The 19,075-nt window shown below is 40.0% G+C and overlaps 1 protein-coding gene and 1 pseudogene across 2 annotated transcripts; both read right to left on the minus strand.

Annotated features, from left to right (window-relative positions):
* Positions 1-480: 480 nt before the first annotated feature.
* LOC146253764 (polyserase-2-like) lies at positions 481-7,151 on the minus strand. The gene is made up of 10 exons (XM_084676934.1): positions 7,097-7,151; positions 6,066-6,086; positions 5,543-5,705; positions 5,176-5,444; positions 4,652-4,797; positions 4,312-4,576; positions 3,685-3,856; positions 2,837-3,090; positions 2,615-2,706; positions 481-2,520 (listed from the first exon to the last, which is right to left on the minus strand). Exons 1-10 carry the CDS (start codon positions 7,149-7,151, stop codon positions 2,185-2,187), a joined length of 1,773 nt encoding a protein of 590 aa, XP_084533060.1. The 3' UTR covers positions 481-2,184.
* Positions 7,152-10,534: 3,383 nt separating this feature from the next.
* On the minus strand, positions 10,535-13,550 carry LOC146253765 (uncharacterized; annotated as a pseudogene). The gene is made up of 2 exons (XR_014731685.1): positions 12,850-13,550; positions 10,535-12,263 (listed from the first exon to the last, which is right to left on the minus strand). The product of XR_014731685.1 is annotated as an uncharacterized LOC146253765 (transcript).
* Between the last annotated feature and the right edge of the window lie 5,525 nt (positions 13,551-19,075).

Below are 19,075 nucleotides of genomic sequence, written 5' to 3' on the forward strand. Positions count from 1 at the left end.
CTTCAGGGATCGACATGAAACTTTGCTGACGATAATCAGTAGACCGTTCCAAATCAGTGTGCCAAATTTCAAAACTTCGCACCAATCGCTATGCATAATAATAATACTAAAACTAACAAAAACAATAGGTGCCCCCCCCGCTTGGCCCCTAAATATAGCTGCTAGCAGCGATGCGGGTTCCTCCACAAAATGGCAAAATGTGATAAAAATTTACAATGCTGATGTTTGGCCAACAACAATAGGCTGAATGGAGATTTGAACTCATGAGCGTAAGGTTACAAGTCAGTCTCTCTATCCTCTCTGCTACACACCAAATGTTGAGATTTTATGAATAGAAAGGGCAGAGTATTACCTTTGGTCAGCTTTGGGACAAAGGTTAAGAAACTATCTACATTTCAATGTCAAATTGCATGAAATTGCACATGGTACTACTTCAGAATGATGTAATCTCAAAGCCAATAAGGTTTGAAAAACCATCAGTCAAAATTATATTTGATTTATTGACACAAACATATTGAGGCAATGTGTACATTACATTACATAAATACACCCCTTTCAGCCATTTTGTATTGCATTTCTTATTCCATTTCACCCTATATAAAGACACATCTGCCCACACACAACTTCCATCCATGCAGTTAACCTCTCTCCCAGCGCAGGTCAGCTAAGGGAGAAATGCTGCGGTGGCTAAATGATGTTTAGGGGTTGCCTAAATTCATACCTCCCACAATTGACACATTTTCCCCAATATGGCTGAAAAACAGCAGATATTGTAACTCTTTCCAGAGTTGACCTCTTTCCAGAATCTCTGTCAATGCACAATTAACAATAGTCATGTGGGCTACCGGGCTTGGGCAGAGCTCATGTTGAGCTCCTTGCGAGAATAGCCTATTGCAGTATGGCAGCCGACTCTCTGGTCCTATTAAAATACACAACATGCACAATCAGGGTGACCAACAAGATTATATTAACTGATAAACAATAACATTACAAACATCTAACTGAACAAACAACAACTGAAATCCCTCGCACGGCTGTTGTAACCGCACTATTTTCCACAAGTATTTGCGTATTTGACATACCGTACTACATGCTGGGTACCCAAGGGGCGCTGATGCTGATTATCTAGCTGTGCGCCAACTGTGATTATTATGACAGGCCAGTTAGGCTCCCCTTTTTTGAGCCTTGAGATTCTGATTAAATTATTATATTTAGTCAGCATAGCTTGTTTTAATTGATTAAAATCATGTTAATTAAAATGGTTAAATGGCCATATAGAAACACAATTGTTATAGTGATTTGAATCAGTGTAAATCGTTTTTATACCTGTATATATCCTTCTTTATATGCTTACCATATATGCAAGGAAATGTTTTTTAAACCAGCTTGTAAAATGATCTTTTCTGTATCTCCCACCAATAGCAAGTGATGACATTTGTTATTTCCCTTAAACGTTCATCCTGTTGTTTGTTGAGTAGGCTACGTGTGTCTGAAAGGTCCAATGAAATGCTCATGAAACTTTAGACTGATATAAACAAAGTGTAATCCAGCCATTGACTTCATACATTGCTGTGGATTAAAGTGTCTACTAAATTAATTTATGATTTAAACATAACATTTTTGAAACTGCAAGTGCAATATTTAAGCCATGACATTTCAGAAACTACTTTACAGTAAAACCCTTTCATAGTAAAATGATAAACCATATAAACACAAAATCCGAAAACTGTAAATCCTTCGTAAAGACAACCACAACTCTCTTCGATAATGGAATACATATACGACGATTAAACCCTGAAAAAATTCCTTTTATGTGGAAATGTACTTGGCCAATAAAGATGATTCTGATTCCGATTCTGATATGTGCAGTATGTCCCTGATAAGAAATAGCTTGAGTATACCATCATCTTTGAGAGAGATTCAGTACAGTTTAGTTCTGGCTGACAAAGGTTATTCCAATTTAACTGCATTGCTTGGATATACAAATTTTCTTGTAAGAACATATTTGTCTTACTTTTTGGAAAACATTTGTGGAATATGTTTTCTGTGTCACTGACAAAATGTCCTTGAATTATTTAGGGCAAAATAGGTTGTAAACATTCATTAATGAAAGCAAACTTCCTAGACACATGTTATGGAAAGGGCATTCTAAACTTTTGTGGCTGTGTTCTGGTTGATCAAACCTTATTTGAGGAAAAAGAAGACACCATTGAGGGACAAGAGAAGGAGAGAAGAGAAGGAGGCCTGAGCTGGGAAAGCTCCATTGACGGTGGTGGCAGCAACAGGGCTGCTGGTTGAGGCAGGGGACAGCAAACCTCCTACAGTGGCTCTAATGAAGGTCCCATAGCGGGATACTTTGGAGAAGACCATGGGGGAAGATCCCTGGGCCAAGTCTGATCGTGTTTTGTTGCTGCCGCTGCTGCTGGTGCCGCTGTTAGTACTGCTGTTAGAGTTGCTTGTCAGAGTCAACACAGCAGCCTGAAACCATGCATTATTCTGCTTACACATTAGGGGACCACCCTGTAAAAAAGAAAGGGAAGAGACATTATGGTTATCATACAGCTACAATACTGTAACTCTGTGTCAACCAAGGGCCAGTATGGAGGTACTCTACCTTTAGCAATGTCACAGCTCCAGTGCAAATGCTGTCAGCTGTTGATGCATTACCACAATCCAGCACAGAGGTTTGCAACTCTTGCAGGCTCACTTGGGAATGAAGGAAAGACAGATTAATGCACTGCATCTTTTTTTCATACACTAATTTAATACATTCCATACACTACTTAATTCAAACAACTGCTCCGTACACCAACGCATGTATACATTTTTCACATACCTCCTTGCCCTGCACCCCAGCCAGCCACCCAGCATGTAGAGCCTAAGGTAACGTTTGTGTTGCTGGTGTCCAGGCAAATAGGCTGGATGTAGTCCGAGAGTGTGGGTTTGGTTCCTAGTTGAAGAAGTGCCACATTGTTTCCCGTCAAGTTGCTCACAGTGATGTTGGTTACATTCAGGGTCACCTCGAATGGATTAGTTCCATTTGGTTTCAGACTTCCCAAGACGACCATCCAACCAGAGGCCTTTGGCTGGCTGGGTAAAGTGCAGAAATGAAAGAAACAATAAAACCTAATGGACACCTTTACGTGATTAAGATTTATTTGTTGTTTTTTCTGAAGACTAAATCTGAACACAAACTGTTGACTGATTCATTTTTTCAAAGTAATATGCTAACCTAAGCCCAATTTGTGGAATTTAACATTTACTTTTTAATTTTTATATTACCAGTATATTCAATTCAGTAAGGCATGCATGCCCTTACAAAAAATAAGTATATTAAAGTATACTATAAGTATACTAAAATATGGATAGTATACTTTTAGTTCACTTTCGATATACTTTTAAGAAGTATGCTTGGAAAATATTTCACTTTTGATATACTTATAAGTATGCTTTGAAAATAGTTAACTTTTGATATAATTTTAAGGAGTATACTTAGAAAATAAACTTGAAGTATACTTCTTTTTTGTAAGGGTGAACTGACCTCGCTAGTCTCATTGTTTGTCATTGTTATGTATTTGACACTAAAACAGTAAGTATTTAAGCATATATTTTAGTGGTGCTCTCTTTCTGCTAAATAGCTATTTATAGCTAGGCCAGAACTGAAACATTATTTGAGTATTTTACCTGGAGAAACAGCCAGCATCACTCATGACAAAGTTTTCTGCCACTAGTGTTCCTCCACAGACATGTGTTCCATTTTGTTGTATGCTGGCCATCCATGGCCATGTGCCAGCTGATGCCACAGAACTTCCTCCACCAATACGGGAATTCAAAGAGGCACTGCCACAAACCACAGCTACACAGGGATCAATTGAAAAACGGGACACTAAGATTAAATACCTGTATAGTCCTTTGAGCTATTCAATAATTATTAATTTGATATATATGCTACAGTCATCATGAATGTATAAAATAATAATTCCCTTATTAGAATTGTCACTTTGAACACTTGCCTGGACTTGCCTGCATTTCTAAGGTGAGATCTACACACTGAGAAGAGCTCACTATAATTAACTATCAGCATATTTTTAGCCAATTAAGGAATTTCACGTAAACTCTGTTCTATTTTCCTCCCAGTCCATGTGCAAATTAATGATTAATGTCCCTTCTGCTCCTCAAGTAAAGAGATTTGAAGACATATGTGAACATTTGCATGTTGATGCACCAAAATCATTTACCTGTAGAGAGCCTTTAAGCTACTCATTGAATTGATTAGAGACAAATGCATGAAAGTCTCCTATTAACACTCACGTTTAGGTGTAGGAGATACAGTGGTCGGGACAGGTGGTAAGCCACTGCAGGTGATACTTAGGTCAGAGTCAGTTCCATCAGAGTTGAAAGTAACAAATCCTGGCTGGCTGCTGGTGATTATGCTGTTGATCCACGTCTGGTACTTGGATACTCTGGCATAGACTCCTGGGAAATTGGCCAGAGCACAGCCTTTGCCAAAACTCACCACTCCAGACTGGATCCAGCGACCACCCTGTTTGCTGACCAAGGGACCCCCCGAGTCACCCTGGAGAGGGTTTAACAATGTCAGGGATTATCACCTTTGAGGCATTATAAAAATGTACATTAAGTAGCATATTACCTGACAGGAGTCCTTTCCTCCAGCTTTTAAACCAGCACACAACATGTTGTCTGTGATAGAGCCCACTCCATAGTTACAGTTGCACTGTCTGTTCCCCACTATTGGCACATCTACTTCCTGGAGATTCCTGGGCGAGGGGAGGTTAACTGGGGAAACAGAAAAAATCTACCAATGAAAAGTACTGAATTACATTTAATTTCAGTATTACCGCCACAAAGTGATTATGTCACACACATATTTAAAAGTAATTAAAAACCTAAAGTTAATACAATTTTGATATGAGTGGGCTTGATAGAGGTGATACTTAATTTAATCAGTATTTAATGTATCAGTATCTTTAAGACTCATAATTCTAAAGCAGTAAATTGTACTTCCTTTCCTTTTAGATCAGTAAAACTGTAGTAAATGTACAATTCCAGTAGATGGAGACTTGTTCAAGGTATCGATTATCTTTATTTGGATAGCTTTAATCTAGGTCTGTAATACACTTGTCTAGTACTTTAAGATACCTCATGAGTGCTCACCGTCTGAATTAATAGTCCCCCAACCAGTGACCCAGCTGACAATGCCTGCATTGTAGGTGCTGCCAGGTGCTGCTAAGCAGACAGGCTGGATATGGTTGGTAAAAGTCACAGGAGAGGACAGCTTCAGCAGACACATATCATTGTCGCTGGTACGGTCATCATAGTTGGGATTGCAGATGATCTGTGCTACTGAGCTGGACACCTGGTTTGGATTGGGTTGATCCAGGCTCTTAGCTCCCAAGATGACCTGCAGATTTGATGTGCTGGTGCTGGGGGGTGGGGGGAGTTGTTAAGTATATCACAAATAAGTGTAGGAAAGGTTTTGGTTAAACACAAAATTGTACTGTAGATTTGTATGAATCCTTACCTGGTGAAACAGTGAGCAGCAGTCAGAACATACTGGTTGTTGATGAGAGATCCTCCACAGAAATGGAAGGTTGATCGTTGTAGACTCGCCTGCCAGGGCCAGCCTCCCACTGGGGCGTCCTGACCACCCACAATCTTGGAGTTGAGTGGAGCCTGGCCACACACTGACAGCAAAAGGGTGTTGTGTTATGTATGTTCCTTATGTAGCCTAATTTTCAAGAGAATACACAGGGTTGACTAAAAAGGAAGCACTGCAGAAAGAGGAGGAAGATGCATACTGTTCACTTGCAGAGAAACGGGCACAACATTTCTTGCTGTCATTTATAAAGTATGCCAGCCTTGAAGCCTTACTTTTAAGTCCCTCACCCTATATTCTAGGGCTCAGCCAATGCATGGTCAACATACACCAGTTCTATTGAAATTACCTTTATGTAAACCTTGAACTATTGTTCATCCATTGCACAAGCACTGTGAATGTGATTAAGATCGTAGACATGAAAAGATTGATTAAAAAAGAGACTTACCATTCAACTGAGTGTCACACCCTGAAAAAGAAATAACACCAGGTATTTCATTTTATTTATCTTCACGTGAATGTCAAACGCTCCTGCATGGTTAAGAACATACAGTTGTAACAGTTGGCCAAGACCTTGAGATCTTCCTCTATGTCCTTCCTTTACTCTCTCTGCCTGTCAACAAATTACATTTTATTTGCTTCAGTCCCACTGCAAAATCAGATCTTATCTCTGAGTTAGCTTATATGAGGCTGAAATGTTGTAACACTGTTCTCTATTGCCATGGAAAATTCAGTTACATCAGCAGTTTTTTATATTTCCTAAAACTCTAAACAATATTAAGTCTTCGAAGTGGCTCTTGAGTGCATATCTCACATGCAAATCAGCAGTCTAAGCAAAATATACACCACTGGGAAAAAAATGGACCACTGTACCTTTTTCTTTCATTTTTCAATAGTTGAGAAGGACAATTTCTTATGAGGAACAGAAAGATGAAATGTAAGAGGCCACTGCAAATTTTACCCTTCTGTTCCTCCCAAAAAATTGTCGTAAATTTATTTTTTATGAAATAAAATGTCCACTGGTCCAAAGCCGTACTTCACCCATCCAGGGATACAAAGCAGATGTCTAACAAGTATTTTTTTTGCAATTTCCCATTTAAAAGAATGTGATTCAACACTTTACTATGGCCAGATACAATTGACACAGATTATTGTTTACCAATAAAAATTCTAGAATTAATTGGGTGGTTGGAAATACTTTTTATAAATGTAACTCTAGTTATTCTTTTTTGTTGTTGTTAATCGTGATTCCTATTATAAACTCAGTTATCAGTCCCCAAAACATGAATTAAAACTTTTAATGACCTTGTAAAGGAATATTTTTTACCTCATCAAGCACATTGTGAAACAATTAAAAGTATTTTTTATATATATATATATATATGTCTAAATGGCCTACAAATACCATTGTAAAACTTTAATTATAAAGTGTTCAGTTATATCACTTTAGTACTGCATTAGAACAAAAGGCGAACTTACCTTTTGCCAGGAAGGCAACCAACAGAGTCCAGCATAGTGCTTTGCAGATTGCCATGATTCAGTTTGTAAATTGTTAAAGATGTTCTGTCCTTTTAAACAAAAATGTTCCACTCCTCCTTCTATACACACACCTTTTCCTCTAACAATTGAACAAGACATGCTCACCTGTCAGAGAAACCTGAAGTACCTGTTTCCTCTCCAAATATAAATAAAACTCTTAAATGGCATTGCATATGTTTTCCCCCGCATCTGGGTCTGGGCCTACCCATACACCTGGTAGGTTCATCACTTGGTTATGGTTTAGTTATGAATTTCCTGTAGATAAGGGGGTCAAAAACCTAGTTTCTGATGTGTGTTTCACTCTGTATTAACATCTGTGTTGCCACATATTGTTCTGGACAACAAAATTCTATTTATCTGTAAAACAATTTTACCTACGGTTACGAAATAAAGCTACCTTGACCTTGACACATCCTATCTTTATCTGTCTCTTTCAACATCGGAGACTTTGAAAACATGTCGACTTTATTAACGACATTACTGCCTCATTATTATTTTCTGCTGTTATCTCCCCTCTTACAACTAACTGACAAGTGTAGAATTCTCATAACATAACTAATGCCACACTGTTGGTGGAGACATACCTTCCACAACGCATACTCAACTGCACCCACTCAACTTTCTCATCTAGTACTATTTTCATGGAGACAAAAACATAATAAATGAGATCTTAATCGATTCACATTTCACATGCTTTTCTCTTGTGAGGCTGAAATACATTACACATAAGTGCCTTTTCAGGCACCTGCATTTCTACAATTATTTACGGTAATTGATTGGCCAATATTTCTAATATGTGTGCTTTGGAGGCAAAATATTATTTGATGACTGAAAATACAAAATGCAGAAGCTGTGTCTGACTGAAAACAAAGACCACACGTCACAATGGGACGAGTGGCTTTGTACTGTAAATCAGCATTGTAGTCATTACACCATCTCAGTGCTAAAGCTGTTTAGAAAGCTTCGCTTATACAATGACTAAACATACATAAACACCTAGTGTAGCAGCATTCCAGTGTGGTAGGTGCGTCCGTAGACCCTTACCCTAGTGTCACATTGCCTTATGGATAGGGCCTTTGTTTGTCTGTTGTTTCCTACGTTCTAAATTGCTTATGTTATGTTGTTTAAAGTTCACTTTATTGGTTCTCTGTTATATTGTCTTACCACCACAAACAATGAATTTCTTCATAACAGAAGTCCTTACATACACAATGGTTGAGCCAGTTGTCAGAATTGTAGGCCTAATTCACCTTACAGCACTGCAGGGGCGAATCTAGGTTCCCACTTTTGGGGGCGCTATTATTTTTCCTGTGACCCAGCAAAACGAGGGGGGTCTGGGGTCATGTTTCCCCAGAAGATATTTTTGAAAATATCCTTTTACAGTTTTTTTCAACTGTTTACACGCAATTTTGAAAACCGGGTTCTTTTTATCAAAATATAATCACAATTTTCCAAACACCACACTGAATTTGCATAATTCCTAGATTGTTTGCAAAATGACACACTTCAGTCAAAATATGTACACATATTTGTGAAATTGCTATTAGTTTTCATTTAAAAACACAGTCCTCAATGATCAGACACTATTGCAGCCAGTTTCACACAAACCCACAACATTCTTCATTATTAGTTTGAGATAGGGAGAATGTACATAAATAGGCCTACTATAAACATACCAAGCACTGCACAACACTGATGCTGCAGACTGAATATTTCAAGTATTTATTTCAATACTTACAGTATTTCTTACTATAATCAGTTACAGTAATCAACCAACAATGAAAACAATGAAACAAATACAATCTGTAGAAAATCACTGCATGAAGTACCTACACTTTGATTCTGAAGAAAAACTACTGTAAAAGCAACAAGAATACTGTAACTATTCATCATCTCTCCGTCTGGCTGGATCAGGTCAGAAGACTTCATCCACATCACAGGCTATGTCTTCATTGGCAAGGCACCGTTGGAAGAATTGCCTCGTGTGACAAATCCACCCCTGCACAGAAGCTGCTTTGATATGATCACAGGCCTGCTCCATGGCCTGAATGAGGGGCAAACGGTCATAGGGCCGCAGGTCGTATACCTTCCACTGCCATGCTGAAAAAAACTTGGATTGGATTCAGGAAGGGGGAGTATGGGGGAAGGTATAAGACTTCAAATTCATGGTGCTCATGGAACCAATTCTGGACCAGAGCAGCCCGATGGAATGAGACATTGTACCCTGGGCCTCCTCCTCTACCTCCTTCTCCTCTTCCTCTAGCTCCTTCTCCTCTTTGAGCTCCCCCTCTCATTCTCACTCTTCTTCTTCTTCTACATCCTTCCATTTTTGTTGAAGACAGGTAATCTCACCATCTGCCTTTTATAGCACACCTGAGTGCTGTGTTTTGAAATTAGCACATGTGTGCTTCCACACCTGGTGGATGTGTTTATCCAATTAGTTCATTGGTGTGGTCATTGGTATTTCGGGGCTTCGTAATGACAAGGAAGTAACCTCACAATCCTTATCTGTGTCTAAGGTGTGAAAATGTGTGTAGAGTTTTACAAATCACTGTGTGTAATGCTTTGCAAAAGGGGTGAAGCAGACATTGTGTGTAATGTTGTGCAAATCTGTGGAGGTGTTTTGCTCGTTGGAGTAGAATTTTGCAAATTGTCTGGATTTTTATTTTAGTGTGTAAACAATAAAAAAAACTGTAAATATTGTCCTCTAGTGGATTTTAGAAAGAGAAATAAACACATTTAGATTTAAAATATGAAAGAAAAAAGATAAAACAACAAGTTTTTTTATATGTTATTTTTTTGGTGGGGGGGAATACAACTTTTTGAAATAGGGCTAAATACGCCCATGCAGCGCTGTACATTTGCAATATGCTGGCAGTTTTGACATCAGTAAACACATGAATTTATCTAACAAAATTCACTAATCTATACTGAAAATATACCCACTTTATAGTTTTTTCCCGCTAGCCAGCCCCTTTGAAAGCAGATGATTATTGGTTGTAAAAGCGAATTCGCTTCTAAATAACAAAACAGCATGTTCCTATTTTCCTTACTAGGCTTAGTTTCATTTGATTGCGAATACCTTTGTTAATCGCATTAGTTCATTTGCGGAAGCCTTCTGCACTCCGTTGGATTATAAAGAGGACACCTGCAAGATATGGCCAGTTCTTTCTTTGATCATGGGAAACTAAACCCATTCTAATTTGTAAACACACAGACTTATAGACTTAGTTATTATAAGATAAATATGTTAAATGTTATTAAGTGAAAGATAGACCTACAGATAATAATTTTGACATTTGTTAACAATATATTCTCAATGTTATTGATGAAAAACTGAAAAAAAGATCCACTCGTAATTAATGATTTTGACATTGGAAGGAGTTAACTTTTGCCCATTTCCTTTATTTACATTTAGTCATTTTTACTTTATACACAAGAACAACTAATCAGACTACGCTGACCCTTATCAACACAGCAATGCTAGTCAAAGACTTGAACTATGCGACAGTATGTTACACAATGAGGTGTGAGACCCATCGGGACTCCGTCCAGCAGCTCCAGAATTTAGCATAGGAGGTGGGGGCAGGGTGACACCCAGCCTTACACCTTCCAGGAAAGAGATACAACTGGATTCTCTGAATTACATGTCACCACAAACAATAAAGTGTTGGCATGTCACAAGGTGGCCTATTGACTAGACCTGATTTATTTAACTTTAACCCTTCATCCCCCATTCTATCTTGTTCCAAACTGAGAAATGGGGAAGCAGCACCACATTAAAGTTTCTCAATTGGTTACACACATTTTCTGAAAGCATGCCTCATACTCTCAGAACTCTACACACAAATAAAAAACACACAAAATAGGCAAACCCCCTCAACTCTCCTGCAAAATGAAACTTTACATTCAAAACAATGTTATTTGTTTTCAAATGACACACAAATCATATGAATAGACTTTATAAGAACCAGTTGAACTCTGATGTGCTCAATGTAAAACACTATGATGAATGGAAAACACTTCTTCTCCATTCATCATAATGACTCTGTTTCGGTCTGGCCACAGCACCTCATCCACATCACAAGCAATGTTTTGCTTGGCCAAGCAGCGGGGGAAATATCGCCTACCATGGCGAATCCAGCCATGAAAAGCATGAACTGCTATATCATCACATGCGTCTTCCATAGTTTAGAAAAAGGGTATATGTGTTTGTGGATTTCGGTCATACACTTTTCATCTCCAGGCAGAAAAAAAAACCTCAATAGGATTGAGGAATGGAGAAAATGGACGGAGATAAACAACTAAAAAGCATGGGTGGGCAGTGAACCAGTTAGGAACCAGAGCAGCCCGGTGGAAACTTACACTGTCCAAAATGACAACATACCTGAGCTGCTTTGGGCCGTCTATCTGATCTGGTGGAATGAGTGTGTTGTGTAGGGTGTCCAGGAATGTGATCAGATGGGCAGTGTTGTAGGGGCCAAGGGTAGCATGGTGATGGATGACGCTATGGTGGGTAATCGCTGCACACATTGTGATGTTCCCTCCGCGCTGGCCAAGGACTTCAACAATTTCACGCTGGCCGATGATATTCCTTCCCCTCTTTCGTCTTTTTGTGAGGTTGAATCGAACCTCATCAGTGAAGATGAACAGGTGCTCCACTGCAGCCATCTCTACCTCAAGGACTCTCTGAAACACACATGACAATATCAGATATGGAGTGGTCACTATTGTGAAGCACAATCATTATGATTACAATACTGAAATATGTATAATTTATACAGTGTTGTGTATGCATCAATTGTGGGATTGTATAGGACTCACTTGCACATAGTTATTTCGCAATTCTTAGACTCTTTCTGAATTGTGTTTAAATGGCACTTTGTAGACCTGCTTCATCCTCAGATTATTTCTGCGCAAGACACGGTCCAGTGTTGACAAGCTTACCCTATCAATATTTTGAAATATCTCATTGTTTACTATTATTTTTCTTTGTATGTGCCGTAATGTTATGGCGTTATTTTCCAGGACCACGTTCATGATCTCAGTTTCCTGTTCAGGAGACAGAAGACGTTCCCGACCACTTTGTGTTGGTAATCTTTCAGTTCTGCCAAACACATCGTAAAATTCTGTAAATACTGTGTAGGAAATAGGAATACAAACTTTTCCCAATAACATACTTTATTTTCCTACAGAACCGTCCACAGGCAATACTGTACTACCGTATTTTTCGGAAAATAAGACGGATTTCCTACAAATCGCACCCAACCAGAATGGGAGCTTTGTGTTTGTAAATCAGATTATAAACTGCACTGGAATATATGCCACATTTGATACGGGAACAATGACACCAAGCAACTCATGAGTATGGGCAGTACAGCATGCCATTGTGTAACACTTCGAAAACAAAAGTGGGTAATGCATGTTTTCTATTGGCCGGGAATTAACTAATATTTCCGACGGTCCGTTATTTTTCCGAAACGGTAGCTAGCTAGCTTATTTTTTTGTTAGCTAGATATGCTATCTTAACGTTTAGCCTATCTAGCTTTAGCTATTTTCCAACAACATCCTGCACATTGTTTTCAATATCTAACCTGGCTGCTGCCTTATGCCTATACGTGCATTTAATGACGTTTAATAGCCATGTCTAAATGCATTCAATAGGCTATACCAGACAGTAAACATTAGCCTACCATGGTGGCTGAGTTTCACTCATTGCTGTTGGGCTGGGGGTCAGACGTTAGCCTGGCTCTGCCCTCCCACGTACTTCCGCTCAATTTGGATTTCGCTTCAGTAGTAGGTCTGGGAATTAGGCTCTGAAGTCGGTTTCCAGAAACACATTTTTTGTAGGTCCAATCAGCGAACAGAGGGAGTGGCTGAGAACAATGACGTTGATGTCGTGCGCTAGTTTGAGTTGTAGTTCAGTCATGGCAGCGGAGAAAGAAGTGATCGAAGCTATTAGGTCCGTTGTGGCAACGCTGCCGAATATCCATAAATTAAAGTCGGAGCAAGAACAATCCTTGCTGAGTTTTGTTGGTGGCCATGATGTTGTGGCCCTCCCCCCACGGGGTTCGGGAAAAGTTTGATTTTCCAGCTACGGCAGCTAGCTCCGTTACAGCAGTGGTGAAGGAGTTGGCTAAGGCGAACGCTTGCGATTGGTTATGGCAAATCAGAGTGGCTCTGGGCAGATCCAATAGTTTTAAACTTCAACAGACGACCCGCCTTCAAGGAAGTTAACGTTTGTCAATGGAGCGATCCCAGACCCTCTGTACAAATGTAATGTACGAGGGTCTGGTTAGGACCAGGCTAGTCAGACGTAGCATCCTCTTGAACACCTCGCCACAAATCCAAATGAAGATTATTTTGCCAGTTTTGCCACCCTTTCATCCTGCTCTTTGCGTTCGAGCCGCTTCCTGCAGCCACTTTTGTGTTTTTGAATGAAGGGCATGGGGTAGCCTACTTAACGCAATTACTCAAGATGCTACGCAATGCAACACAACACAACAGGATGGCAAACAATCACAAATCTTTCTTTCGAATCTTTGACAACATATTACCCAGACAATATTACTTACTAAAAACGAGATTTGTTTCATTCAGCAAAAGGCAAATGAGGCAAAATGAATTATTTGCTGTTGTTAAGACTGACTATTGTTAAAATGTTTATTGGACAGGTGAGAATAACTGACACCAAAATTGAGAAATGTTTGCGAATTGATTGGACTGGATCATATGTTAACCTTTCTGTGATTTACGCAGAGCGAGGGGCCCGGTCAGTTCTTCAGGTAGAGTTCTCACTTGAGATCGAGGACGGGCCCCCTTCCGCCACGTGCCCTTGTGCAGCTGCACTCCCTGCTCTCCCTATAGTTACGCCACTGCCTCCAAGTAGCCTAGTCTGCGAACGCTAACTGTCATGAATATTGTTTTTCAAGCTTGTTTGGCCGAGCCAACCAATATGTCAACATGACACGCATGCTTTTCATTTTGAGTCTTCGGGTCTGTAACTCCCAGAGCCCCAAACATGACCAAAATATGTGGTCACGAAATGCTATTTTGGGGATAACGACGAAGCCTACCCTTACAAAAAAGAGGTATACTTCAAGTTTATTTTGTAAGTATACTTAGTATAAAAAGTATACTATTATCATGTTACTTAAAGTATACCAGCAATGTACTTATTTATATACTATTTTTTTACCAAGTAAACTGAATTTGACCACTTTTTAAGTCATTTAGTAAACTTTAAAGTACACTTATAGTGTATTTCAAGGTTCACTTTTGAATACTGTAAAGTAGCCTGTGTAGTGCACTTTCAGTTCATAAAGTATACTTCCTAAAGAGCCTCAAAGTATACTTTGCAATACTTTCAAGTGCACTTTCAATTAATGTAAGTACCTCAAGAAGTAAACTTAAATGTAATTTCACTATGACTTACTAATAAATTAAAATGTTTGGGGGACCCTCCGATGCCTCAGATCAGATCTTGCGTCACATGGCAAGAACGGGGGCCCTTCACAAAGTCACAAATCAGTTCTGTATGATTAATTAAATTCGCTGACAGCAGATTTCCCCAGCCAAACAGATTACACTAAGTGGAGCGAGTGACCTTTCCAAGATGGCGTCCCCACGGCTCATCAGCGCCAGTAGGCAGTAGCGGTTGGTGCGGTGTCTACTCTTTATTATGTCTATGATCAGTGCCGGTGCCCCCAACCGCAACACGGATATGTGACTTGGCGCCCTCTGGCGGTTGTAATGAATGAACTTCGGAATTTGCTGCCCCCCTCTTGATGCCGCCCTAGGCGGCTGCCTATGTCGCTTTTGCCTAGGACCGGTCCTGTCTGATTCTACATTAATCTGTTTGTACACCCCCGAACGTGGTGAATTGTGGGAAGGCAAGCGATGGCAAGTGATTCGCGTCGCTGCAGTGTCAACGCACTGTTGGGCTGAATCCCAATACTCCCCCTTACCCCTTGCCCTCAGTTTACCCCTAGCCCACGGCCCTCAAAACTGAGGGATAAGGGCTACATATCCCTAAGGAATGGGACGCCACTTGGTTACGGGTACTTCATCTAGCATGTATCGATATCTCCAAAGCAAGTAGTGTTATGCACTGATATCAAACGAAATTCGCTGCTATTGGAGTTTACTTAAAATTGTAGACATGCTAGTCAGAGAAATGCGGGACTGTGCAAATCAGCACTGTAACATTAGCGTTCCAATTTATCAATGAATTAAACAGAAAATATAAAATTTATCGGACTCTCTGGATGATCTGGCCGCCATTGCCGGTTGTGCAGTATTTACATAGCCGTAGGTTTCAAGTAAGCTCCTGATCTTACTTGGTTTTAAGGGGTGGAGTATTGGGACACCACTAGCTCTCACGGCATGGGCGTCGCCACAATGTAACTTGGGGGGGTCACGTCCCCCCCACTTAAATTTTTTTTGACCCCCCCACATTTGCAATCAAAATATTAGTGCATGACTGGTCTACTAGTCCAGCGATCTTTCCATTGCTTCACAAAAATCCGTTCCACTTTATCAGTAGGGAGAATACCCATAGCAATAGAATTCCACTCCACGTTTTCTAGACAAACGGCATCACGCATGCAGATTTAACTCCTACTCTTTGATCAACGCATCGCGCTTGCAGCTAGCACTTCAGACATGACTGTTCCACAGACGAGACGGACATAAGGAGGTTTTTTTGGAGGAAGAGGAAAGTAAGTCAGAGTTGCCCAAGTTTTCCCTTCAGTGGCCAAAGCACCCTTATGAGACATTCTCTGACTATAATAGCATTAGTTAGCATAAAGATCCTTCTGCAAACATTAGGATTATAGCTTGATAAGCAAGCTTTTTACCTACATCTAGCACTAGGCAATAGCATACTTTATTTACCCATTAGCCTACAAGTGTAACAGCATTTGTTGATTTCTTAATCTGGGTCTGAAATATGTTGTGCTTTTGGCCGTGTTCAGACCAAGGCGTCTGGTTTCAGGCAGAAAGAGATGACAAGGATGTTTTTTCCAAATAGCTACAAAATAAATTGCTGGTGTATTTTTTTTATTACCATAACAACCTTGAGCTAATCTGGAGTTAACCTTAGCTAACATACTAGTTTTTCTAACGACTGGAAAAAAAAGAAGAAAAAAAACCTTTATTTCAGAATTGTCTTCCAAATTAAACAAAGTTGCTCAACTTGTCATTTTGGAAATTCGTAGCATTTCATTACTACATGTTAGTCTGTAACACGAAGGCAAAACTGATTCAACCATTAAAACCATAAATCCTATGAAAGCCTACACCCTCAGGATGTTATCTAATGAAACAATAGACACGTCCTTATCTCTATATTAGTATGCTGCCCATGCATAAAAAATTAGGTATTGGTAAATGGAGTATATTGCTGATACTTTTTTGGGCTGTGCCATTTAGGGAAACTGATTCAACCACCTAACCCATGTATTTTCTGAAAGCTTACATCCTAAGGATGTGATCTGTGAAAAAGACTACAGGTTTGAACTCACATTTGACCATTTCTGAACTGTCCAATCATGCTTTAGGGAGATGCAATTTTTTTGATGTAGCCTACATAATTATTAGGCTTCTGAACTTATACCAATTGTGAATTTGATACGCTGATAACATGATTTACATTTCAGAAATCTTAATATGAACAATCTACATTAAGCTTATGTCAATTATCAATATGAAAGAATGCTCAATGCATCTCCATGTCTCCTGATATAGCCTAGGTGGTTGAGATTGAGTCAGAGGCAGGGGCAGCATAAAGGGGCAGTGGAGACAGCTCTGTTGCTGAGGTTAGAGCTGAAAGGTGACAGGTAGTTGAAGATGTCCCATTGCTTATTGGGAAGTTTAGTTTTCAAAATATTTAAATGTCCAGCCCTAAGTATATGTATAACAACTATGGTAGTAATAGTTGTGGTAAATGCACCAGAATGTGGGAAATTGCATCTACATCTTTTAAAAATTTCTGGGGGAGAAACCCCCAGACCCCCCGGCAAAATGTGTCCCCCCCACTTTCAAAATGCTGCTGACGCCCATGTCTCACGGGAATGCGCAAAACTAAGGGGAAGGGGTAAGGGGGAGTATTGGGATTGGGCCTTACCCCTTGCGCGTTCCCTTGATAGCTAGTGGTGCCCCAATACTATTTTTGAGCTAGGGGTAGGGCTAAGACGAAGCCGGGTTACGCAAAATAGATGTGTAAACTTGTGTCATAGATACGCAGAAGTATGAGTCATAGATACGCAGAAGTATGAGACTGTTGGCGGAGCGGACAACATGCCAACTGCCGAGTCTTCTGCCTCTTTGTTAGGCTGTCACTCATAATGCCCGCCTCTGATTTGAAGCCATGCCCCCTACGCAAAATCGGGGCCTAAAGTCTGAAACTCAAAAAAAGAAAACTGAAACAAAAAAATTATAATTTGAAGCCGTAAAAAAAGTTTGAATGTGAAAACATGAAAATATGAAAGTGAAAAATGAAAATTAATAACTTGAATCAAATTAAAATGATTCCAAAATGTTATCAAAATTGTATTCAACCTGAAAAAAAATGTGTACACTTATTTTACTTTGAATGCATGGTTTTATTTTTCAAGTTTTTGACTAAAACGTAAATTTTCAATGTCAAGCTTTAGTTTTTCGACGAAAGATTTTTTTTCTCTCGAATTAACAAAACATTTGGCCCTGATTTAGCTCTGTAACCCGCTAGCTTGTCTGTGATTGCCAGTGCAAGCAAGCAAAGTAGCATGTGCTTCTTCCCATGCGAGTCGCGTGTCAGATAACGCCCCCCCCCCCTTCTGGTTTTCAGCCAATCAAATTATAGCGTTTCTTGTACTGTCGTGTCATGGCCGTCAAAATTGATCCAAATAGCAGCACAATTCGCTAAAATATTGGTGGGGACAATTTTGTCATTTTCAAATGTTGGTGGGGACAAGTACCTAGCGTCCCCCCCTAAATCTACGCCCATGCCTGGAAGTCTCTAGCCTGGCTGCCAGCCCAACTTCGCCCCACCCACAAATTTTTTTTCCGGGAAGTTAGGTCTGGAGGGTCTCGTATTGGGAACAACTATATAAAACCAGGATCTGGGCGGACCAATGAAATTGTCAGGGCGGGCTTTATACGATGATGGACAGATGATCATCTGGCACCTTATTAAACAAAATTAAAAAGAGTGAACGTGCCATTCATAGACACCAGAATGAATGCGTCCACAGTATCGTTCATCCGGCAGTAATACAGTAGTCATTAAAATTATGAACGAGTTCATGAACTTTCGTTCAATTAATGCGTTCAGACGCAGCACTGATAAGAACATTTCCCTGCGCCTCGCTAAGCTCAACACTCAATAATTTCGCCTGACAATAGGTCGGTTAAGGCAGTGGTTCTCAACCCTGTCCTCAGGGAACCCCTGCCCTGCATGTTTTAGATGTTTCCCTGCTCCAACACACCTGATTCCAATAAAAGGGTTGTTATCTCGCTCTGTAGAAGCCTGATAACGAAACATTTGAACCAGGTGTGTTGGAACAGGGAAACATCTAAAACAAGCAGGACAGGGGGTCCCTGAGGACAGGGTTGAGAACCACTGGGTTAAGGAGCCCGTTGGTGAGATCTGCACTCGTGCCCGCCAATTCATTGTTACGCCGCTGATCAGGTGGCATAGAACAGCACCCGGGCCATTTTCAACCCAACCAATGTTACATACACTATTTGGAGACCTTAAGGAACAGTGTGAAATACCCCAAAAACCCAGTCAATCGCCCCCTAACCCTAACCAAGTAAGAGCTTACTTGAAACCTAGGGCTAAGTGAATACTGCGCGACCGGCAACAATGGCGGCCAGATCATCCAGGTGTGTTGGAGCAGGGAAACTTCTAAAACAAACAGGGAGGCCCGAGGACCA

Source organism: Hypomesus nipponensis, chromosome 17, assembly GCF_054491055.1.
Source record: "Hypomesus nipponensis isolate SF chromosome 17, ASM5449105v1, whole genome shotgun sequence".
Lineage (NCBI taxonomy): Eukaryota > Metazoa > Chordata > Actinopteri > Osmeriformes > Osmeridae > Hypomesus > Hypomesus nipponensis.